This window comes from Protopterus annectens, chromosome 1.part1 (assembly GCF_019279795.1).
Source record: "Protopterus annectens isolate FY-2018-M chromosome 1.part1, PAN1.0, whole genome shotgun sequence".
In the NCBI taxonomy this organism is placed as follows: domain Eukaryota; kingdom Metazoa; phylum Chordata; order Ceratodontiformes; family Protopteridae; genus Protopterus; species Protopterus annectens.
In genome coordinates this window covers 469,188,530-469,213,529 of record NC_056726.1, presented here as the reverse complement: position 1 = coordinate 469,213,529, position 25,000 = coordinate 469,188,530, and the positions used below count along the sequence as shown (strand labels likewise).

At 40.2% G+C, this 25,000-nt stretch overlaps 1 protein-coding gene across 2 annotated transcripts in view; it reads left to right on the top strand.

Annotated features, from left to right (window-relative positions):
- The window catches only part of LOC122805884 (serine/threonine-protein kinase D3), a 2,410,388-nt gene that overhangs the window by 2,061,868 nt on the left and 323,520 nt on the right, over positions 1-25,000 (top strand). For both annotated transcript variants that reach the window (XM_044076135.1, XM_044076141.1), the window contains exon 11: positions 22,969-23,245. In XM_044076135.1, coding sequence (XP_043932070.1) covers positions 22,969-23,245 — 277 coding nt within the window. The remainder of the gene's footprint in view (positions 1-22,968; positions 23,246-25,000) is intronic.

Genomic DNA, 25,000 nt, shown 5'->3' with positions numbered 1-25,000 from the left:
TTGGAACTGTAAAATCATTACACTCAGGGAAGACAAAAATTCTGAAGTGCAAAGTTTGTGTTTTAGGAATGCATACCCGGCAGTAGGCTTAGTGATAAGATCATCTAAAGGTGGAATAGTAAAGAAGCATCAGCAACATAACTCAAGAAGTCATTAACCTTTATAGAGATAGCGAAGAATTCCTCACTGGAATTAACACATGCACTACTAGCAGCCCCATCTCTGCCGAGAAGTGAGATGGGATTGTCTGCTGTAGTATAATGATCAGGAAAGGCACAATAACATACATTGCACAGGTTAAATGAGCATAGTATATATTTCTGTGAGAAAGGCGTAACTTGAGTCAAAACTTTCAGTTCAGGATGTGACATTTTGAACAAAAGTTTATCTATGTATTTTATGTGACAGCTAAGTGGAGGTGCAGTAGGTAATGTTGCTTCCATATAGCACCTGTCCAGTTTGGTTGTCCGCATTAGGTGCCTTCTGTGCTTTCCTCTGGGGTAAAAGTGAAGAATGATCAAATACAGAAGTCTAGGAAGACTCTGAAAGGTGAGCTGTGCATTGACTGAAGCAGCTAGAATGTTTTGCATGTTCTCAGTTTGGTCATTTTGTTAAGATCTGTCCTAAATGAAGTTATTGTAGATAAAGTAATACTTGGAAGGAGGGCATCCTTCTAGCACTGAGACCTTGGGCCAGTTAAGGTGGTTCATAGGTTTGTACTTTTCTATTCTTCCTGTGTCTGTTTTCATTGGGTTCTTTGGTTTTTATCTCGCATCCCAAAGGCGTACCATAGGTGAACTGGCAATCCTTTAAACTGCCTGTAATTGTATATGTCATGCTTGAGTGAGTCCGAGTGCATACATACGTGTGTCCATTGAGCACTGAGATAAGCTGTGGCTGCCCTGCTATGGCTGGATTAAGTGTGTAATTTCAGAATGCATTGCATTCTTACATACATTGATACAGATAGGTACAGATGTATAGATGGAGATAGATACAGGAGATGAGGGGTGCATTTAGAAGTTAGAAGTGAAAAGTGTTGTCTAAATTGTCTGATTATGAAACATTTTATCACTGAGAGGGTTTTGAAGACATGAATTTCTTCCCCATGGAGAATCTGTTGAATCAAAAAACAAACGTAAGAATATCTGGCAAAAGATATCATTTAGTATGTAGCATCCATTACTGTGGAGAATGAGCAGATAAGGGGGACCAGATGACAGCATTACTTTTTTAGATTTGATCCTATGTCTTTTTCTGCCTGGTGCCTGCAAGGGAGTGCAGTGTCTGGTCTAGGAAGTGTTTGTTTTTCTTCATATGTTGCTGTTAATGCTAGTAGGCAAGTTAAAATTTAGGTTATTGATTTGTCAGGGATGTGTTCAAAACACAGTGGCATTTGTGTGGTTGCAGTCTGTAACTGGGGCTGTAGACTTTCTGAACAGCATATCATGGGAGGGATTCAGAAGCTGGTTGTAGGAGCTTGGTGACCCCAAGTTGCTGTGCTTGTGTACCTCTAGTATCCAGCACTTAGCAACCCAGAAAGAGGACTGCAGGTGGAGCCTTCTTGAGTTAAGTGGTTTGTTGAACTGTGCTATGCCACAAGGTGACTTTGCAAGGCCCACCCTAGGCAGTAAGACATTGCAGTAGTGTAATGTTGGTTGCTTGGCTCCTTGAACCACAAAGCATATTGCCAGACAGAGGAAAATATTGTGTGTACAAAACATAATATACATATTCAGTGCAACAGTGCAGGCAGCTATAGCATCACGTTGTGGGAGTGTTTTCTGTGCAAAAGATGTGCATACCACAGCAGTTGTGCATCATGGGCCTTGGCATAGCCTGCCTTGCAGTGTAACACTGCATATTAAGATTTGTAAATAAGCGTATGAAGTATGAATTTCAAATTGTAAACCCACTATAAGCCTAAAACGAGAGTTAGACAGTAAGAAATGTAAGCCTGAATTAAGCCCAACACAATCACACATAACTTACGCTGTTCAGTACCCAGAGGAAGGTCCTTCTACTGCAACTGAGGAAGAATGTATGCTACAAAGGGTGTATTATGGTCGGCCTTTCATCCAAGATGAGATCTACTGCATAGTTTCTAAAATTCCTGAAATGAGTGAACACCTGGCACAGTAACAAAAGCAACCCAATAAACCTGATATCCAGATGTGCAATCTCGAGAATAAGCTGCAGCAAGCTCAGATTTCTCCAACAGATGAAATCACCTGTTTAGACAAGGAGTTGTAGGTGCTGGGGGGGGCCATAAAGGAGATAAAAGGTAACAAGTTGTAGGCAACCAGCAAACAAGTCAATGCGAAGAAAGACTAAGCATGCATCTCCACCACTGTGTAGAAGATGGATGCATCATTCCAGGGCTTCTTAATGCCTGGACTTCATGAAGTCAGTGGAGACCATACAATCAACCAGTGACATATAGGTGGCACCCAAAGCTGTCATCTGCCATAGTAGGAAGAGACCACCAGTCAGGTAATGCAAGAAAAAATACTAAGGCTTTCCTTTGGGGTAAAACTGAAGAATGATTAAATACAGACGTCAAGGAAGACTCTATGAAAGATGGGCTGTGCTTTGACTGAGGCAGCTAGAATGTTATGCATGTTCTCAGTTTGGTCATTTTGTTAAGAACTATGCTAAAATGGAGTTATTTTACATAAAGTCATACTTGGAGGGAGGACATCATTCTGCCACTGAGACCTTGGGCCAGTTAAGGTGGTTTATAGGTTCATAAGTTTGTACTTTGCTATTGACCACCAGGGTCTTTATAAACCTAGGTGTGAAACCCAGCCCAGTTTTTGACTTGAGTACACTGGACACCCATATGATGAGGGTATGTTAGTAAGGTGGTAGCTAAGGGTTATGTTGTGGGGGTGGGGGTATGTTTGGGATTAGTAAATTTACTTTCGGCCACTGTCCATCAGAGACATTGGGGTCAAACTGGGAGTGACTGTATGATTTCCCATCAAATGAACAAGGTTGCACTTTCATAGTGCAAGGATACTTTGAGGCACATATAGGTCCCTCCAGCATGTTTTTTATTTGTGTCGCAGGCAAATTCAGGTCCTTGGATCTAGTGTTTCTGGTGCTGTTTATTCGCAGATGTGCAAGATATCCCTCAGAGCTGGGTCTGAGTATGCCTTCTATGTAGACAGATATATATATATATATATATATATATATATATCAAAGATCGCCTCTCAGTTACCTGTAGGAGACTGAGTAAAGAGATAGGACCTTAAGACAATCTACGTAGGATAGAGTATTCATGGCCCAGGATTCTTCTGGTGAGAAACCTTTCAGGACATTCCAACTGTTGCAGATGTCTGGTTAGTTGCATGCCAAAGGGGGTATCATATTCGATAATGTCTGATAAGGGCCAAGTAGAGTGGTATTATAACTACCTTGGACCTGAATTCCATACCCTTGCTCATGAGTTAGACAGCATAGAATGATTTTCTTACTATCTTGGCTAAATGTTGGTTGAAGGGTAAATTACAATATGCATATGTTCCCAAATCCCTACAGGCTCAAGTCTTAGGACTGCTTTTATAAATGGAGTAATTAGCTCGGGTGAACGACTTCCCAAAGGGCTCTGTAATGCATTTCTTCACACTGAGTTCTAATTTGTGGCTCTGGCACCAATCATTTGTGTCAAACCCTCTTGTAGAATGTTGTACTGGGTGAGTCTGTGATAGCTGTACAAACTTGGTGAGCCAGAGAATTTCAGCATTAGCCTTGACTTCAGAGAAGTAGATGCCAAACGGGAGCAGGCCCAACACAGATATCAAAAGTACTCCACTGGTAACCAGTGTCCTGGTGGAAGTGGTCTCACCAGTCTTGACTTTTTGGGTCTTATCTATGAGACAGCCAGCACTCCAGTGAGTTATGTAAGAATTTATGCCTAGTTCTGAGAGTTTGTCAACAGTAACTGAGTGGGATATTGTATTGATTACCTTGGCCAGGTTGAGATGGATGGCATGCACCTATTTTCCCTCATTCTTAGCCTTGGTGACCCTCTTGAAGATGTCTACCAGGTTAGGTAGGCAAGACCTTCTCTTGACAAAGCGAAACTGGGATAGGTCAAATGTCTGTAACTTGCCAATGTCCTTGTTGATCATTTCCAAGATAATTTGTTCCATGGCTTTGCATATTAGACTTGTCAGATTGATGGGCATGTAGTCCCCAGGGTCAGTTCCTATTCCACCCTTGTGTAGAGGGATGACTGTTGTGGCCCTCCATTCATTCAGTGCTTGACCTGTTTTGAAGCTATAGTTGAATAGTGCCTATAGTGGTCACACTAGTTCATGTTTGAGGCTATTTAGGAGGCAACTGGAGATATTGTTGGGGCCCACTAAAACAATGTTTTTGGCCTTTGTGAGCACCTTCAGGACTTGCTTCAATTTGATAGCTGTGAGGGATATGCCAAGATTTCACAGGGGGTAATGTGGTGGGGTGAAGTTCGAACTAAATTTATCAGATGGGAGATTTGCTATGTCACCCTGGTTGAAAGTTGTGCCATTTACCACCAGTTCTGCACACTGCTGTGTGTAACCATTAAGGTTTCTGACATAGCTGAAGAAGGCATTGTGATTGTCCTTAGACTAAAAGGTTATCCTGCCCTCATAATTGGCATTGTTGGACCTTATTAGACCTTGTAGTTTCTTCTTTAATTGAATCAGTGGGCTCTTGTCTTTGTGAGAGTTGCTGTTTTCTGATTTTGGTGATGACTTTTTTTTCTTTTGTTATATACCCTATTAAGGTTAGTATTCCACCAGTTGGGTTTTCTGGGTTGATTTTAATTTCAAGGGAGTCAGCTTTGTGATCCGACCTCACCAATAAAGATATGACGGGGGGGGGGGGGTGCAGTGCTCTCCCATGTTGGTGAGTAGCAGGTCCAGTATGTTTGATTCCCTGGTTGGAGTGCGCACTATCTGGTCCAGGGTGTTTGTGTTGATAAAGTCCAGGAAATATTTTGGCTGTGAGTTATAGGCAGTGTACATTTACCGGTCTATATGGGATAATTAAAGTCTGCCACGAGTAGGGTGTTTGGATGTTGAGCAGCTCCATTAGGTCCAGGTACAAGTTGTGAGCTTTGTTGGTCATAGTTGGTGATCTGTAGCTGTTCAAGGTATGGTACCGAACCTTGCCTATGTGGAGATGTGGACTTGGATGAACTTTACAGGCTTTATCCTGTTTAATCTGAAGCTGTATTTGTTGCTAACATAAATTGAGGCACCTCAGCCTTTAGTCCCTGTTTGTATTGTTGTTGGTCTAAATGTGTGGAAGGCACTGTAAGCTTGCACTTCTGGGGTACTTTCTGTGGCTTTAAACCATGTCTCAGTAACAGCACAGATGTCTGCATTCTCCAGAGTGAGGAGCGGTTGTAGGGCATGGAGTTCCTTGTTTAGGATCTTAGCATTGTGCAGCAGCACATTAAGGTTTCTTTGATTTTTTTTTTTTTTTTTTTTTTTTTTTTTGCTGTGTTGGTAGTTTTGTCATTTTGACATTCCTAAAAAAAAAAAGCTCACATTGGGTGGATAAAGTTTTAGCCAAAATCTGAAAGCCCAGGGAGGCAGGTATATCCTCCCATGCTGATAGCTCTTGGATCCCCCCGAAGTGATATCAGAAACAAAGCCAATTGTTAGTCGCTCGTTTTCTGTCCATACTGTGGCATCATCCTAGGTGAGGATAGAATGCTTGTCAATGCAAGGTACATACCTGTCTGCAACACATATTCAGGGAGATCTATAATGTCTCTGATATATTATGGATTCTAGCTCCAGATAGGCAGATAAATGTTATTGTCTCTCTCCAGCCTGGTGGGAGAAGTATCTGTGTGTGGTATAATAGTGTCCCCTGTGACAAGACTGTTGGATAAAGTGTTTGCTTGCTTTATGTTCTTTGGGACCACTGGGTGTAAGCTTGTGTGGTGTTAGGTGGTGTTTTCTGTATGTGCTTTATTGACTGCTGAGGATAGGTATGTCTTAGGAGGCCTTTGAGGTTTGGAAAGGTTTAAATGTTTCAGCTTAAGAAGGTGTATGTGAGTGTTGAATTGTGTGTGTGTGGGATAAAGTAAGTGTGTTTTTTTGACAAACTTGTAAATAAGCTACTTTTTAAGAGTCCAAGAAAGTGTGTGTTCAACTGGAGCATACTGTGTTTGTTTCTTTAAGGATTAAAAACGTTGTCAGAGTACGAGACAATTGCTGCATTGTCTCAGGAGATTTGGAACTTCTGTTTATCCGAGAGTTTATAAATAGTTGCTTATTTAATTAAGCATGTAGGAGAGAGAATGTATTCTACACAGTACTGCACTGCAAAACAGAGACAGAGGACACTGAGAAAAACAGTGCGAGTCCATCTTTGTACAAGCTGAGTATTTTCATTGAACTCACTGCTACAAAGTGTGTTTTGTTATTGGCTAAAAGTGACGCATTGTTTTTGTTTTCTGAAATGTAGCATGTTTTTGGTTGCTGTCTATTCAAGTAAAGTGACCGTTATTAGCAAGCTTAGGGATTGCTGTTTTCCAGGAAAAACTAACAGTGCAGTAAATGTAATTAAAGGTATGATATTTGAGCTGAGCATCCCTGGAAAAGATCACCCACTATATGAACCACTGTAACTCTTTCCTTTATAAGGTGGAGTGTTCAGACATAATCTACTGATAACTTTATGTAGCATATGACCTTCCTTTACTATTGTGGAAACAAGTGCCCATAAATGCGTTTTGTCCAGGACATATAGCCTGAGATTTTCTATGGTTATCCAAAACTTCTCATTATCTTAGTTGGCCAGTTCAGAGAATGGGGCTATTCTCTAGGCAGGTGGAATTTGGATGTACCTGCCTATTGCATTTGCTTTTAAAATATTCTTCAGTTTATTGAATAACTCATATTCTTTTTCCTGAGTTCCAGCTGGGATGTGTATTGTTACAAGGTCATTGAATAGCATATGTAGTCTACATATGGTTGTATGACAACCTATTAAACAGTGATGTGCTGAAAGTCAAAATACTACATGCAAAATCCCGAAATGTCAAACTGTTGAAACTTTACTTGGAATATCTATTAGTAACATACATGTACTACATGCATGCACTGCTTCAGTACATAGCTATTCATCAAGCAATGTCATTCCCGTTAGTGAAACTTTGAAATTAGCACTGACATGGGCCTGTAAGGGGGTGGGGCATCCAGCTCTCTGTATATGTAGGGTAACAGATAATTTGATTTCAACATTTTTATGTTTCATCATTGTGATATTTCAGCATTGTACATTTAGTATTATGACTTTCAGCATATTGCTTTACAATAAGCAAACCTGGATCTCTCTCTCTCTGTATATATATATATATATATATATATATATATATATATATATATATATATCTCTAGTGTGTGTGTGTGTATATATATAGATATATATATATATATATATGTGTGTGTGTGTTTGTGTGTATATATATATATGTGTGTGTGTGTGTGTGTGTATATATATATATATATATATACACACACACACACACACACACACACACACACACACACACACACACACACACACACACACTGAAGTTCCTTGATTTGGTGGAGGGTCACGCATGCAGCAACAGTAGCAGTTTGGATTACACTTTTTGTTCTGCCATCCTTATAGTGAACACCAGAAGCGTAGCTAGGGCAAAGCAAGAGGGGCAATGACCCCAGATGCAGTGTTGGGTGAGTGTGATTGGTCATCCATCATCCAAATCATTATTCTGTGCAATACCAGCTTTTAAAAGTCAGTATTGCATTTCCACTCAAACCTGAGCACTGCAGCATTCCCATTCTGTGTGTGGTCCAAACTAGGACAACTGTTTGCTACATTTGTAACAAGCAGTTTGCTGCAGTTTAAAATGAAGACTTTTTTTTTTTTTTGTTAACTAATACACAAGTGCCATAGCGTGCTGTGCGGGCAGGGTATAAACTGTAGCAACTGTTTGCTACATTTCAAATGAATACTTTTTTTTTTGTGCTGTAGAGCTCTCTGCAGGCAGGGTATAAACTGTAGCAGCTGTTTGCTGCACTTTAAATGAAGTCTTTTTTTTTTATACTAATCGGTGGTGGTGCTGCGGTAGCGTTGTCACCTCACAGTAAAACTTTGTGCTGTTCGATTCTCAGCTAAAGCGTCTTCTGTGTGGAGACATGCGTGAATGGGTGTACCTTCGTTGAAGGTTGTGCGTCAGGCCTGGCAAGCCAGTATGTAAAAATCTACTGCCAGTCATTAGCGGACCGGAGTTCCGTTGTGGCGACCCCTAACCAGGAAAAGCCGAAAGATACAACAACATACTAATACAGGAATATTATAGTCCTCCATACATGCAGGATATAAACCTGTATTTAGTTTGCTGACTGGTATGTATCTGCCAGTAGAAGGAATGTTAGTTTTTTTTTTTTTTTTCTCAGTGGATGTTGTGATCTAATTCACTAGTTGGGTTATTATAGGGAAGTGCTTTTTTTTTTTTTTCCCTCTTCACTTCAAGTTGAGGGGGTGGGGCAATAGCTCGTGGTATCAGCACAGAGCATTGATTGAGCCATCTACACTTCTGGTGAGCATGGAATCTAAGGAGTAAATCTCTTTTGTAACAGCTGAATGGAACCGGCAGATTCCCATTTGTAAATTCATGGGAGAAATATCTAGCAGAAGTTTCTTAGATAGGACAATTGAATGGAACAGGCAGATTCCCACATATAAAGTGATGGGAAAAATATCTAGCAGAAATTTGTTAGAAGGTTCAGCTAGTATATATTTTAGTAATGGAAATATTACAGCCTCAGAATAAGCAGTGATTACGTTATCCTGTAAAGTTAACTGAAGTGTTATTTCTGCTGCAATATACAGTCATGCCTTGTAAGAAAGGCTGACAGAATTAAGTATGTTAACACCTGATATCCATGCCATACAGTTTGCTTATGTTGTGTTTAAGTGCTATGTAGTGAGAGAAGTTTATGTCATTATTGGTTATTGCCCTCTTGTGATATCCTTTGTCTCTTTTCCCTCACCCCCTACACTAGTTTAATCTCTAGGAAGAATGCAGTGGACATTTAAAAATCATCTCTAAACCTGATCATGTTCATAACACATCTGCCAACTTCATGAAATTACTTAATGCCAGTCACTTGATTTGTTGACTGTCTTACAACCCTTTCCAGCACATAATATCTTGATGTAAGTTGGTAACAGGTAAACAGAGACGTCAAAAGCCCCAAGATGATGTACATTATTGTCAGATTAAAATTAGAGACAGATCATATAGTTTTCAGTACATAATTCTCACATTTGATAGTATGTTACAGAGGGTGAATTAAATCACTTTAGGTTCAGCATTGTGTTTAACTTGTTTCTGGCCGCCCACTTCAAAATTTGAGATAGTCTCTCCATTTCCACTCAACAAAACCAAGTCCAAGATTAATCCACCCCCTCCCCAGCTCACAAACACACACACACACACACACACACATACACACACACACACACACACACACACACACACACACACACACACACACACACACACACACACACACACACACACACACATTAGTTGGTTGAGGAGTACTTCATGTAGGTACTTCTCTACCATATATTTGTTGACCAATTTTCTGGCTCACTCAAGAGTGAAATACAAAATGCTTCACAAACAAAAACAAATCGGAATGGAAGCAGTAACAGAGTCTAATTACATAGAAAAAATATGTATATACATTCTAGTGAGCAAGCACAGTGCAATGTACAGTGTAGTGTACAGTATAGATGTTCGTTTCTAAAGCGGGTCAGTCTTCACTGAATCATAAGAGAAGAAACTTGTAAAGGAGATAGGGATAGTGTGTTAAGTGATGTGTTGTGATGAAGAAGGAACATTTGGTTTGGGTGAAGAAGTGCTTTTTGAGTTGATTTCCTTAATGGTGATGGGGATAGCGTGCCAAAACTAGGTGTGGTTAGAGTTCTATGTGGATGAGGTTACAACTTGTGGATACTGTTTGGATGAGTTGCAGATCATGAAATGCTGATTTTCAGAGAGGAGCTGTCAGTGCTCCTTCACTTAACACTGACAGTGACTCACTGTTTTGTCGTGTCTCCATGGTTGTGTAACAATGGATTAAATGTTTAAATAAAGGGGTGTGGGGATGCAGGAAAGTTTGCCCTCTGAAAAAGATGCTTCTTTTGTTTTCTACATGTGGTTGAAGCGATAACTGGTTTGTGCATGTCTAGCTGCACCTTTGTTGTGTTGCAACTCAGTGGTTTACATGGGAGCCTTCTGTAGGCCATTGTTGATTTGGCTTGATGTATGCTGAAATAAAGATAGTTCGGAGTTGTGCAGCATATTTAGAAATGCAATCAGCATTATTCTAATTTTCTGACTTTGACATTTTTTATGTAATTTTTTCCACTCATATTAATGTGATGTGGAGTTTCCAGATGGCAGAAAATTGGTGTGGGTGCTTTTCCCGAAATCTTTGATGCAGACTCTGTGCATTTAATTCTTTGTTTTTCCAGTTGAAGCTTACAGAGTATTATCTGGTTGCTGTCATCTATCTGTGTGTGTGTGTATGTGTGTGTGTGTGTGTGTGTGTTTGTTTTTTATTTATTTATTTTAATTTTTCTGTTGGCCAACTCATAGTTTCCAGGACTGTTTTAACCATGGGATAGGCTATTTAACAGTGTGTGTAGCTTTAATTTTGGGTTCAGTAGTCTTGTACTTTTGAAAAATTGCTTAAATACTCACCCCAAACATGTACCCGTGTGGTTAGCACTAATGAGTTTAAAGCTGAACATTAGCAGTGGTTCAAGTGTGAAAGAAGTTTGTCTCCTCTATTTTATGTCATGAACTGCTTAAATTACAGAAGCAGAACAAGACAAAGTGCTCACGTGAACTTTTTGGTAATAAAATGGCAGTGAATGAATTCTCTGTGTAACACATGGGTGCCACAGTTTTGTTTGTTTATATTCTCCGTTTAGAACTACTTCTGTTTTCCAAAGACTGACTTCTAAGCACTCTGTGGATTTGGAGAAACATAATCTTTTTTAAATGTACTTTTTCACTGAGAATCTTTGGCCAGCTTTGGTGCTGTAGCCTTTGTTTTGAATTGCTTGCATTGCACAGTAGTAGCAGGCCTTTAGCATATCCTGCTTGTGGTCATGTGTAGCCAGCATGTACTAAAAATAGTAGTTAATATGCATGTAACAGTTTTGTTGTATCCCGTTCTTCTTTATAGTCAGCTGCAGCTTATGGCCGAATTTGCCACCAGAAAGTCTGTGTAGACAAAATTTGCCACCAGAAAGTCTGTGTAGACAAAATGCGCCTCATTCATCCTCTAATTTGATTTGCTTAATCTTGAAGTCCGCAGTTTTACAGAGGGTTAAGGCTGTGAGCTGTATTTCATGTGGTATGGACTTTGACTCCCTCAGTCCTCATTTGCCTACCATGGGAACTTGAACAACTCACTTAACCAGGCATTGTTCCTGGGTCACCCGTGAAAAGGAACTGTTACGTCCAGTGGGCCTACTTGGTTAACAAATGGTTGCTACTGTTGTTGTTGTTGTTGTTGTTACTAGTAGTAAGTCATAGTTTTAACCTGGTGCACTAAATTTAGCTGCTCCCTTCCGACAGTGAAAATAGGCTTCCAGTGATGATTCTTAAGAAGTAGATTGTCTTATCAGTATCTTGCTCTCCACGTCTTTCATTTGCTGTGTTACATATGCCCTGTGTAACCTGCAAATCATTTCCGGGTGGTGGTAATGAACCCCCTCGTCACCCTCCTCCATCTCCACTTCCATTGTAAAGTGACAGTAACTCAGGTTTGGTAAATCAGATAATAACTACAGTGTTACCAGCTCAAACTGCATCGTACATACAGTAGACTTTGTAGTGCTTAGAGGTTACAGCTACCAGTCTCCAAAATAAACTATTTAGACATCCTTCCTCCTGAATATTGTCAACAGTGGTATGACCCCAGTTACCTGCTTAGCTGCAAAAAGCTGAAGCATTTGCTACATGTTGGAGATTATCAGAATGCTGTAGTTAGAGCTGTTCTTGGCATGATATAAGCATTTAAGATGCGTATTGTTAGATTCTAATCCTGTTGTAGTGGAATAGTAATGAATGATTGTGGATAAATTATTCACAGTTTCTGACTTGTCAAATCTTACACTGTTGAAATAAGGTAAACCCAAACCTCAGTTAAATGTTTTCTAAGTCACTTTAGGCCATTGTTTCACTTTCACTTAGTTATGAAAGTAGTAAAAAGTGTTTGCAAGTGTGTGTTATTCAGGTCTTTAGTGTATTTCAGGAAAACATCCTCAAATTAAAGGCAGTAAAATTTGTTTTAAAATTTTAATCTGTGTTTCTGGCTTTGTGGCATGGGGGGGGGAGCTGTGATGCACATGGCCTGAATTCATGTAGTGGTTCTGTAACAGCTGGGCTGAGTGACTTCTGGCACTACCTGTCCTGTGTGGAGGTTGTGGTTGTTCTGGGCCAGCTGGTGTACTCTACAGGTAGAGGCTTGCATATAAACAGATGCAGTAATTGGGGTGACATGGGCTGTTGCTTCCCAAGCATGAGCTTTTAGCCCTTGTCTACATGTGTGAAAGATTTTGCATGCACCAATAGAGGGTCATTGGAAGTCCCCATAGTGATAAGGTTTAGGTACATACAGAAATGCACCTATAGTCTATATCTTACATGAGGTAAGCTGCTAGGAGGAGGTAATTCCCCAGCATGAGGACAACTAGGATGCATCATGAAAACTTGATCAGTCCGTTCAGCCACAAAGACAAAGGTGTAATCTCCTGGCAGCAGATGGATACCAGGAGATAGGCACATAGGCTGTGGTTGGCTCTCACAAGATATAGATTTGGAGAAGAAATGAATGGGCTCAAGATCCATTGGTAGAGGACTTGGTGCTCAAGAGAGACAGAAGGGAAACACTACATAGACAAAATGTTGAGCTCTAAAAGTAGTGGCATTTGCTTTTGTTTAGGTTTATCCAAATAAAGAAAAGTAGACAAGAGTTCCAGTCATGGAATGAGTCTTAGAAGGGAGGTAAGAGACAGAGAGATCCATGTTACATGCCAGAGGCATCATAAATAATCTGGGCTTAGTAGATTTAATGGCACATTCAGTTTATATGGTAGTATCTGTCTGAACAATTCCTGATAATGTTGTCCACTGCCCTCAGTCATCACTATGTTGTGAGGATGCAAAGTGAAGGGCTCCTGAAAGATGCACTGTGTCCTCCTTAACACACTAGCTGTAACTAAACCTGTATGCAGAAATAGGTCCAGTGAACACATATTGGGTTAGCAGCTTTCTACCAAGTGCTGATTTTTTACTCCTCCAACCCTAGTCTGTTTTGTAAAGGAATGTTTCTGCAGGGTAGCACACTGATATACCCAGTAAGATTCCTGCCTGAATTGTCTCTTTCATCCTTTGTTAGAGTCTCACCATTTTAATCCTTTATACCTTCACGGTATGTTAAATCATGATGACTGAGTGTCCAGAGGTTCCTCTTAATCTGTGATCCCTTAAAATATTAAGTCTCTTATGTAGACCCAAGTCCCACTACATTTTTATACATCTCCAGGAAGCACTTAATTGCTTGGCTGGTGACCATTTTGCTGATTTCCGATACATTCAGTCTACCTAGTCAAATAGTACTTGTGGAGAAATGTCACTTACTGTGCCTTTTGTAGTCCTCATTAGTGGACGAGGGTGTGTATGAGGATTCAGCATGCATGCATACAAAGTGTATGGAGATTTTGCCTCTTGTTATTTGTTTAGGTTAACTTACATTTGATGGGGTAGTTTAATCCTTTTCCATTTCTCCAGATATTTCAGGTTTCTTACAATATAATGGGAATGGACCACATTTCCAAGTCAGGGTATGATTCGAGTTCATGAAGATAGTATTGCTCAGTCGTTGAGATTAGCCAGAAGTGCTCTTCTCTGCACCTACAGTGTACCTAGAATTGCTGCCTTCTGCAGTACATAGGGTAAAGGTAAACAGAGTACAAAGGATTAGTCCAGATAAAATCATGCTAGATAGCATATGCAAGTCACTATCTTTGATGCCCTCCCTGTGAGAGGAATGTCTTACACCTTGTTGAAATTTCAAGTAGTTTATTCCGCTAAGTAGGTAGATGGATAAGTGTTCTTGTTCTAATACATTGCATTCTACAGGCCAGTTTTTTAAAGTCAGAGAATGGCAGCCTATTCATCACCACTCTGACTGGAGAACAGATATCGCCAGCAGGGTGTTAATGTACAGGTAATGCTGCTGCTGAAAAACAAGTCCACCGCTTAATGACAGCATATCATAGGATCATAGGAGATTACTAGGCTATTGACCTGGAGGTCATTTTAAGCCTAGCCGTTTCATCCCAATGTAAAACCATGAAAATTCTAGTCAGTACCCAAGATTGCATTTATTGATGACTGCCCATGTCTAGGAGAGTTGTGGGTGCTATCCGTGGTAATTTCGATGCCTCATCCACCATCCAGGTTCCTCTTGAACAGTGTCATAGAGGTGCTCTGTTTCACATGAATTGGTAGCCTATTCCAAAGATGCGGCAGTTTCTGGGAGATAAATTTTTCCCTCCAACATGTCCTATTTAAGTCACAGGCCATATTTACTAATCAAGTGTGCTACAAAAAAAGCTTTCCTTACTACAGTAGACATATGGTGGTCGAAGTTAAGGTTACAGTCAGCTTGTGATCCAAGGTCTTTTACTGTTTTGTGGGTACTTAGGGTATTGTTGTTGATTTGATAGTGTGAAGGGAATGATGATGTATTTCTTTTGCATTCAGTTTGAGACTGTGACTAATAAACCAGTTGTTGGTCTGTGTGAGACCCTCCCGGAATATACTGACATCATTTGGGGAGTCAATGATTGCAACTAGTTTGCAGTCATCTGCAAACTTGGTCAGCCACAACCCCTTATTTTTGACCTGAACTTCTGAGAAATATATACCAAACAACTTGGGGCCCAACACTGTCTCCTGTGGCACCCCGCTGGTAACAGGTCTGCTGGTTGATGTGGCGTCATCCACTTTGATAGTGTGTTTCTGATTTGTGACCCAGTTTGCAACCCATCCTACAATGAAGGGGTTTACATTCAGTTTAAGTTTATCGGTAATGCCTGAATGTGGGATTGTGTCGAAAGCCTTTGCCAAGTCTACATATGCTCTGTGCACATATTCGCCCTTGTCAACAGCCCTGGGCACATTTTCAAAGAAGTCCTCAAGATTTAACAGTCAAGATCTGTCCTTGACAAAGCTGAATTGGGTAGGATCCAGAGTTTGGAGGTCACCTATGTCTTTATTAGGTCCATAATGATACGTTCCATGACCTTACAGATGAGGCTGGTCAGGCTTATGGGTTTGTAATTCCTTGGGTCTGTTGCTAGGCCACCTTTGTGGAGGGGAATAACTGTTGCTGTTCTCCATTCTACAGGAACAAAGCCTGTGATTGAAAAGGATACTTAATGGTGATGCTAGTTCATGTTTTAGCCTGTTTAGAAGACAGCCTGGGATGTCGTCTGGTCCCATAGAGACTGTGTTTTTTTGCCTTGGACAAGGCTTTAAGGACTTGCTCTTCAGATATGTAGGGTGGGAAGGAAGTTTGGGGGAAGGTTTGTGATAAGTTACGAGGATCCATTAGCAGGCTTGCTATCTCTGTGCAGTCAGTGTGTGTGATACTGTTGGTCACTAATTCTGCACATGCTTGGGTCCTACCTTTTAGGCTAAGTACGTAGCTGTAAAAGGCATTATGGTTATCTTGGCTGTATTTCCTAAGTTTCTCTTAAAGGAGCCCTTACAGGATTTGACAAGTTGTCTTATTTGCCTGTTGAGGCTGAGGAAGGTGTTTTTCCATTGTTGGGATCTTGCCTTTGTTTTCTTGGACAGCGAATTTTTGCATTTATTGTAAAGTTTGTTGATGCTGGATGTCCACCATGGCAGCTATTTTACTTGGACCTCTAGCTTTGATTCTTTCTGGTAAAGCCAAGTTTATACACTTATGCAAGTGATTCTGCAGGGCTTTTGTGTAAGCTTTGTCACAGTTACCACCTCCAGCTTGGAGTGAGGCTTGAAATGCATTTATGCCTTCGCCTAGGAGGGTATAGTTTGCCTTGGTAACGTTTTTTAGTCTGATTTCACCCTTTGTGAGTTCTGGTGTTAGTGCCAGCTTGAAGGTGACTTTCAGATTTAACTAAATGAGTGTCTGACCGTTGCGGCAGTGCATCTGTTTGTCATATTAGTGAGGACCAGATCTAGAATATTTGTTCCTCTTGTCTGGGTATGAACAATTTGTTTCAGGGTATTTGAACTAACAAAGTCAAGGAACTTTTGTGCTAGTGAGTTGGGGCTAGTGTAGGTTTCCCAGTTGGTGGTGGAATAATTGAAATCCCCCATAACCAGAGTGTTTGATAAAATTTGGATCATCTCCAGTTTGGTCAAGTAGGCTTCGTGGGCATTGTGACCCATGGTGGGGGAGCTATAACTGGGTATGACTTGAATGGGGGTCTTACCCACCGTAACCTGGACTTGGAGTAACTCCACATGGAGTTGTCAAATCTAGCTGGACTAGAGGTTAATTTAAGCCTAATATAGATAGAAATACTGCCTCCTTTGGTTTTCACACATTCATTTTGTGGTCTAAAGATGTGGAAGACATTGTAGGCTTGCAAGGCCAGGGTATTCTCTGAGGCCTTGAACCAGGTTTCTATGACTGCACAGACATCTGCATCTTATAGATAGAATCACTTCCAGAGAGGACAGCTTTTGGTTTAAGCTCCTAGCATTTAACAGCATGACCCTTGTTTTGTTCTGGTTGGCTAATTTCACATTGGCAATGTTGTTTTTGAGCCTAAAAAAGGCACAATGGGGAAGGCAAGAGCCTTTGCCAGCAGCCGAAAGCCTAATGTTGTCAGATGCAAACCATCTCTGGCAAAGTAGAGAAGTTTGTCGATTATGACTTCCCAGGCTGACAGGAACTGGATCCCCATTGAATGACACCACAAACTAAGCCAAGTATTGAAATAATTTTTTTGTTTATCCTGCGGCATCATTCTGGGTGAGGGGGTAGCATACTTTTCAAGGCTAGGGACATACCTACCTGGGACACATAATCAAGAGAGCGCTCAACCATGTTTCTCTTCATATAGTCCCAATACAGTACCTCTCAGGTCGTTCACACCAACAATTGAATTATGACACTGTCATAATGGTACTTGTTGCCGAGAGACCTGAGTGCATGCGTGATCTGAGGGATCCTGGCAACAGACAGGCAGCTGGCTATGACTTTCTCCTTGTCCATCTTGGTGAGTGGGACATCCGTGTCTCCAGTGACAAGAAAATTTGTTTTTTGAGTGTTTCACCTTGCGGGCTTGGTGAGTGAGACACTGGTGTTGCTATGTGTCGTGGGTGCTGTGGGGAGTGTGTTAGTTGTAACACTCGTGTTTTAGAGGTCTCTGGTGTTTAGGTAGGCTTTTCAAGAGAATTTCTGTGTGTGTAGATTTTTAAGCTGGAGTAGAAAATCTGTAACAAAGCTAACAGACACCATTATTTTAGACTAACTAAGCAGCATTTTTGGTGTTTAGCAAGTGTAAAGGCTCCTTCCTTGGTCCACTGCTATTTAATATTTTTACAGTCTACTGTATACTTCTTGCCCCAATCATCTCTTTTACAATATGCAGACGACTCTACAGTAATTACTATCTCTAACTCTCCCTCTGATCTCGTCTCTTAGTGGAGTCCTGGCTTACCACCAACCAACGTATCCTAAACACTTAAAAAAAAAAAAAAAAAAAAAAAAAAAAAAAAAAAACTCCTCTTTCTCCCAAAAACTCTTACCCATCTCAAATCTACTTTAACTATAATGTCTCTCAATAAAACTCCAATATTAGCTGAAACCAGTACCAAACTCTTACGTGTCACTGTAGATGATCAATTTACATTTGACTTGCACATTAATAACTGCATCAGGAAGACCCGTCACAAATTAGGCCTGCTTTACAGAAATACAGTTTCTCACCAAAAAATCTAAAGTGACCCTGTCTTATACCTGTCTGTTACCCAGTCTTCTCTATGGTTTTCAAATGCTCACAAACCTCAACACCTCACTCCTAGCAAAACTTAACTCAACTTATAACAAGATAGCTAGATTCTCTGCCCAAGATAGTTATAAAACTCATCTCTGTGTCTCACTTAAACTGGCTGGAACTACCCAATCTGCTTCTTCTCTCTCAGTTCCAGATTATACATTTTATATTATATCAACATTTCTACTGCCCTAGCCCGTCCTCCTGTATTTCTCACTATTCCCCCACTCGATTGCTTCACAGCTCTGACCAAGATTTACTATTTATCCACAAACCTAGGACTAAAATGGGTAGTAACCTTTATAGCTATCATCGTACCATTGCCTAGAACAAGCTCCCACTCCAAATCAGATTAATAACTCAACCCAAAAAAATCAAATCAGCTGCAAAGGAGTACTTAAAAACACTCTGGTCCTGCCTCTGCACACATCCCCCATAAACTGTCCTCCCCTATATAATTTGCCCTTTATTTGACCACTTCCCTAACTTTGGCTTTCATTCTGCTCAGCTTTAATCATTATTTCCTTACCTTGCCTATCACTTTGTCTAACTTACTTTTTCCTGTCCCTTAGCTTAACTCCTACAAACCTCCCCTCAATCAACTCTAGTAATTAACTAATGTTTTTTTATTGAACTAGCAATCTATTTACTGTAAGAATATAATTGTATTTCACATTACCTGCATTATGAATGATTATCTTTAAATATTTGTAACTTGTACAAGGTTGTTAATACCAGCAAATGTTGTAATTATCTCTGTAATTGCCCTTTTTGTGTCGTACCTTGTTGTGGAGCTTTTCTCCCCAGGCCTCTGCTGAAAAAGGGCTGTTTGCAGCTCAGTCAGCCTACTCTCTGTCAACATATGTAAAATAAATAATAATAAATAAAATAAATAACATTAAAAAATAGAAAAATGTAAGTGTGTTTGTCTGCGTGCGTGTATGCATGCATGAAAGTGAGATTGATATAGGCATTATTTTACACTTGCTAAGCAGTGTCTGTGTGTGCTTCTGTGTTTATGTTTCTGACTGCATGTGTGTGTATGCATACTTGCATGAAAGAGGAACTGTTTTTGTGTGAGAGATAGACTGAGTGGTGGCAACAGCAGTTGAGATATGCATACCTCTCAACCTTTTAGCGCAAGAAATCTGGATAAAGACTAAACTGAATGGAGGAGAAAGGCTCAAAAATAGAAACAGATTTTAAATACTGCTCTTATAAAATTAGAAAGTTGCTAGAATAACAGCATTTGTGTTAGTATGCATTTTCAGAAGGAAATATAGTCTGAGATTGAAATGTATGTCATTATTTATTGACTTCAATCCCAAATGATTGCTAACAGACCACAAATTTTTGTGTGTAAAGGACCAAAAAATGAGGTAAGTATTGAAAATCGTATATTTTGGATGTAAAATACTTCCTTCAACACAATTTACAAATACTACAGCAAGTTTGAAATATTAGATGGAGGAACTATTTTACATAAAAAAAAAAAAATTAAAAAAGTAAGTAAAACAATTTTACAGACAGCCCATTCTCTAAGCACAATACTGCCCTCTAAGGTGTATGTTACTGTGTAAATAACGCCTTTTCAAGGGTGTGTAGAGGCGTGAATCCTGTGGCATCTTGTCCCAGAATAACCTGGGTGTGCGTTATTTACATAGTAACACACACCCTATTGGGCATTATTGCTTGCTTACAGACAGTGGTGGGATGATCCAGGGGAGCCTATTTAGAGGAAAATCTGAGAGCTGGAAAAACAAGGAGCCAATCTCAGTCCCTTATTGGAATATCCCTGAAGAACCCATAAGGGTTCATCAGCTCAGCAGCCTGTGGAACTTCTATTATTAGTTAAAAGGTTTTTATTTAGATTTTTATTATTAACACAAAAAAAGGTTAAATTCAAGCATGGGAATACACCATGAGTATCCACTATAGAACCATATTTAAGAAAACACTTTCACCAGAGCTTCCTCAGGCCCTTACACCTCCAGATTCATATGCATGTTTTTATATACAGCTCTGAGGAAGGTTACCATGTTCACAGCTAGATGAGCTGAATGCTTGCCGCAGGACTGACCACATGTATCATTGCTCCAGCTTCAAGGAATTATGGTATAGGATAGCCCTGATCTTACCCTGTCTCCTGAGGCTAGGTATGCCCATCCACCCACACCAGTTCCAGCAGGTACTAGTTCCCCTAACTCAGTGATGGCGAACCTTTTGGGCTCAGCATCTCAAAAATTCACAAGATGCCTAACTTGAATCTGCTGGTGTGTCACCCCCCCCCCCCCCAAATAAATAAATAAATGAAAATAAAACAGCATAGCTCTCATCGTTATCTACATCAGGGATAAATGTCAACAGAATCAGGAACAGATCTAGAAATAAGAGACGTGGACAGTTTTAAACTACTAGGATATTAATTTGAGACAGTGACAGAAAAAACGAATGTGAATTGATATACATTTTCTAAAGTAAAATAGTCTTTGAGGTTAGTAACTTCCTTACCTCTGCAGCAGTATTGCTGAACTGGCTCCTGGCACAAAATAATTGAATGCATTTCACATGAGCAATGATGCAAAAGCAGTTTCTTTGGTAACTCGGGTGTTGAACGCTAGTGTGTCACCTTTGACATGCGTGTCATAGGTTCACCATCACTGCCCTAACTGAACACAGATTGCCTGTGATGTAATCAGAGTTTTATCCCTGTACACCAGTGGAGTCGGCTGACAGACTTAGCTTTTAAAGATGTGTACATAAGTACTTGTTGTTTAAAATATTTTAAGGTTGTTTTTAAATTGAGGAAGAAAGTTCATTTATTTAAAATATATCTGTAGCAAATATAATATGAAAACTGACTGAAAATAGGAAATTAAAACCAACTCAGATGGTTGCCCAGATATAATCACATTAGCATGTGGCATACCATCAAAGGAACAGCACCACATAAAAGCTGTGAAATAGTTTCTTAATTGTCAAACAGAAGAACATTTTAAAATAGCAGTAGAATATGATGTTTAGCATAGTTTTGTAATGTCATTTTGGTGTGCATAAATCAGTCAACATTGCTTTGTGTTAACTGCCCCATTGCCCCTCTACTACACAGCACATTATTCTGCCTGCCCTAAAACCTTTGTCAACTTAATACTCGTAAGGTTTGAAACGTAAAAGATTGTGTGAGATTTAAATGCTTAAGTGTATGCAGCTAAGTTTGTACATCTGCTTTATTAGACTGAGTGCTGTAATTTCTGTTCGTTTTATAACCAGTTCCACTACTCTGTATATTCTTTTGCCACTTCACCGAGTTAGACTCTGCTTCAAAGTAAAATGAGATCAGGTGCATTCACCATGAGGCAGTCATCATTATAGGGTGGACACCGTGATACTAAAACATCTACTAGCAGCATACTCTGACACTACAACATGTGCCAGTGACAGGCATTATATAATGGCAGAGTTCAGTCATCTTGGGGTGTCAGAATGATACAGTGGTTAGTACTGCTGTCTCTGAGCTCCAGGGTTGATAGTGATCTCTCAGTGCTGGATGAAGTACACCTGTTGTCCCATGTCTGTCTGTTTTCTGTAGAAAGTATGTATTTTTTCTGTATCCCAAGGACAGTACAACTTGGGTTAATTAACTAGTATAAAAGTATGTCCCTTGCATTATATTTTGGAATTATCTCCTGTGTTCTTCCCCGTAAATGAACTTTTATCTTGGTGGGATTAATCAGTTTGCTAAACTGAAATAAATGAATCATCATTAAGAATGTTTTTTTCCAGTGATATTTTGTACTGCTTTTGGCAGCTGACATTTGTTGACCCAGTAGGTGGATCGAAACCTAGACCATCTGCACTGTAAAATATGTACCCTACCATAAGGTCACTAGAGACCACACAAGATGCATCTTAACATTTAAAATGCAAGTAAGAGCAAACCTTCAGCATATTATTTGAGTTACTATGATATTAGATTTATAAAACTACAGACCCTAGCAGTTTTGCATGGGGTTTTACCATGGACCTCAAGCCTCAGTACAGGAACTTCCCCTCTTTAATTATGACTAGAGATTGCTTTAAGATCAGTCAGCTAGCTTTACTGACAGACATTTAATTGTACTTAGACCCTAAGGTGGTAGCAGTACATTTTATTCAGTAGCTCCCACTTGTTCCAGTCAGGGCATTACCTCTCATTACATTAATCTGATGCTAGCTTTGAAACTTCACGTGGCTTAACCACAAGATGTTGTCTTAATATATTCAAAGTAGGTGGTCAGGAAGTGAGGAGGGCTATCAGAAGTGTACGCCCTGAGTGTTTGTGCATGTGCTTGTATCTCTGTGCTCAGTTGATTTCATTTCACTCTACTGTCATCTGCAGCTGGTCAGAATTGATGTCTGCATTTCATCTGTAGTAAGTGCTGATGGAGTTATATTGTTATACAGTTCTCAAATATGTATAGTTTTGTTTCAGTGCAGAATGCTTTTACTGAAGTCTGGATGCCTGCATGTTGCTAATGAGTTCACAATCTTGTTGCTACGGATGTTGATAGAGTAAATATTTATATTTGCTAACTTTTGTATGAATACTACAGTAGACAAAAATGTGTGAAGTTAGAGTACTACAGTGTTATGTTAGCTGTAGATGAATCTAACAGTTGGCTTTCTTGCTTTTAAGTATTTTTTTAAATTAATGTATGCTTTTTTTGTGTACAAAGGGTCAGAGGCAGTGAAAAAAAAGGTTAAATGTGGAGTAATGCTGACAAACTTTTTTTTTTTTTCGATTTTCTTTTTTGTTTCTTATTTTCTTAACTGTAGGAAATTCCACTGTCTGAAATCCTGCAGGTCGATCCAGCTCGGGACTTCTCAAATTTGGCACTGGGTGGCAACCCACACTGCTTTGAGATAATTACAGATACAATGGTGTACTATGTTGGGGAGAACAACGGTGGGAATTGCCCAAATCCAGTGCTAATAGCCTCTGGAGTTGGATTGGAAGTAGCGCAAAGCTGGGAAAAAGCAATTCGACAGGCCTTGATGCCAGTTACCCCCCAAACGAGTATCTGTGCTACCACAGGACAAGGGAAAGATCACAGTAAGACTTATTTTTAGCTTTGTTTTCATGAATGTATCAGCCTGATGTTTAAATACTTTTTACTGACAGGATCAACAGCCAGACAATACTAATTTTTAAAAGCAGCAATGGCAGTTCTTGTATTTATAGCTTTGTGACGTATGTTTTTTCCTTCCCGTATGAGAGCTACATTCTGAAGTGAAGTAAACCTATGTTAAGCTGTTAAGGCTGTTAGCCTGTTATAAATTTATCACACAGAGGTGTGAAAGTTAGTAAACTTTATGGTGCAGCATTTAGCATTGCTGCCTTTCAGTCCTTGCTGCCCCATATCAGTGATGTACCTTATCTGTGGAGTCTACATTTCATCCAAGTGTCTGTGTGGGTTTTCGCTGGAGTATGTGGTTTTCTTCCACACCCAAGTGCATGCTTATAGATGAATCTGCGAGTCTGTACGTTATAGGTTCATAGGTAGGTACTAGGCTATCTGCCCAAAGGCAATTATAAGCCTAGCCGGAATTGTGTTGGCTTTCGCCACCCCCGTAGATTAGTTCCCTATGCCTCTGTCCAGCAGAGCCATTGAAGTGATCCCCGGGGTAAACTTTCTATTCTATAATAAATATTTTTTCATTTTGGAACAACACGGTGTGGTCGACACTTGGTTTATTGGACTTTTACCACTTGGATATAAGAGTGAAGAAAGGACATTAGGTCAGGTAAACTTGTTTTACTTGGTTCATTCGCCTGCAGCCTTTTTCAGTGTTTGGTTAAACTTTCTATTTCCCATCCACTCGTCAAGGTTTCTCTTGAAGAGTGTTAGCGAGGAACTCTGCCTAATGTAGATTGGAATCTTGTTCTAGAGCATGTGAAATCTCTGAGATAGGAATCTATCCCTCCAGCATGTCCTATTTATTGTTGTGGTGAGATTTAGATCCCTAGAGCGTGTGGCTCGAGGGGATATGGTTTTCTTTAGGTGGAGCATGTCCATCAATTCTGGGTTGAATATGGCCTTGTATGTCAGGCATAGTTCTTCTCTGAGTAGGTAGTATGCAACCGAGTACAGCTGGAGTTTCTTCAGTCGAGCTGCATAGGGCATCTATTTGAGGCTAGTGATCCTCTTGGTGAGGTACTTCTGTGGTCTTTCCAGCTGTTGCAGGTGCCTTGTAAGGTACATCCCAAATGTGGCGTTGTACTGTATGATGGGTCTGATGAGTGATGTGTAGTGGGGCAGAGTGACCTCTTTTGATCTGGATGCAAACCCTTTTGTGATTAGGTGGGCCACATAGAAGGATTTTCTAACCACTTTGGCAATGTGATTATCAAAGGAGGAATTACTATCTACTTGGGTACCCAGATCCCTTATTACATCTTCCATATTTAGAGGACTACCACCTATGCGGTTGTTTGTGGGTAATTTGTTTTTTCCAAAGGGGATGACTATGCACTTTTTGGCATTTAGCTTGAGGCCATGGTTTTGACACCAGGTGTCTGTCTCAGTGAGACCCTTTTGGAGGATGTCTGTGTTAGTCAGAGAGTCAGTTATAGCCCCTAGTTTGCAGTCGTCTGTGAACCTGGTCAGCCATAGACCTGCTGTGCTTGCCTGTACCTCTGAGAAGTATATGCCGAAGAGGAGTGGTCCTAGGACTGAGCCTTGGGGAACGCCACTTGTAACCGGTTTAGAGTCAGACCTAGCTCCCGCAACTCTTACCATGTGGGTTCTGTCTGTGAGCCAGTTGGCAGCCCATCTCATGACGTAGGGGTTTATGTTCAGGCTGGTGA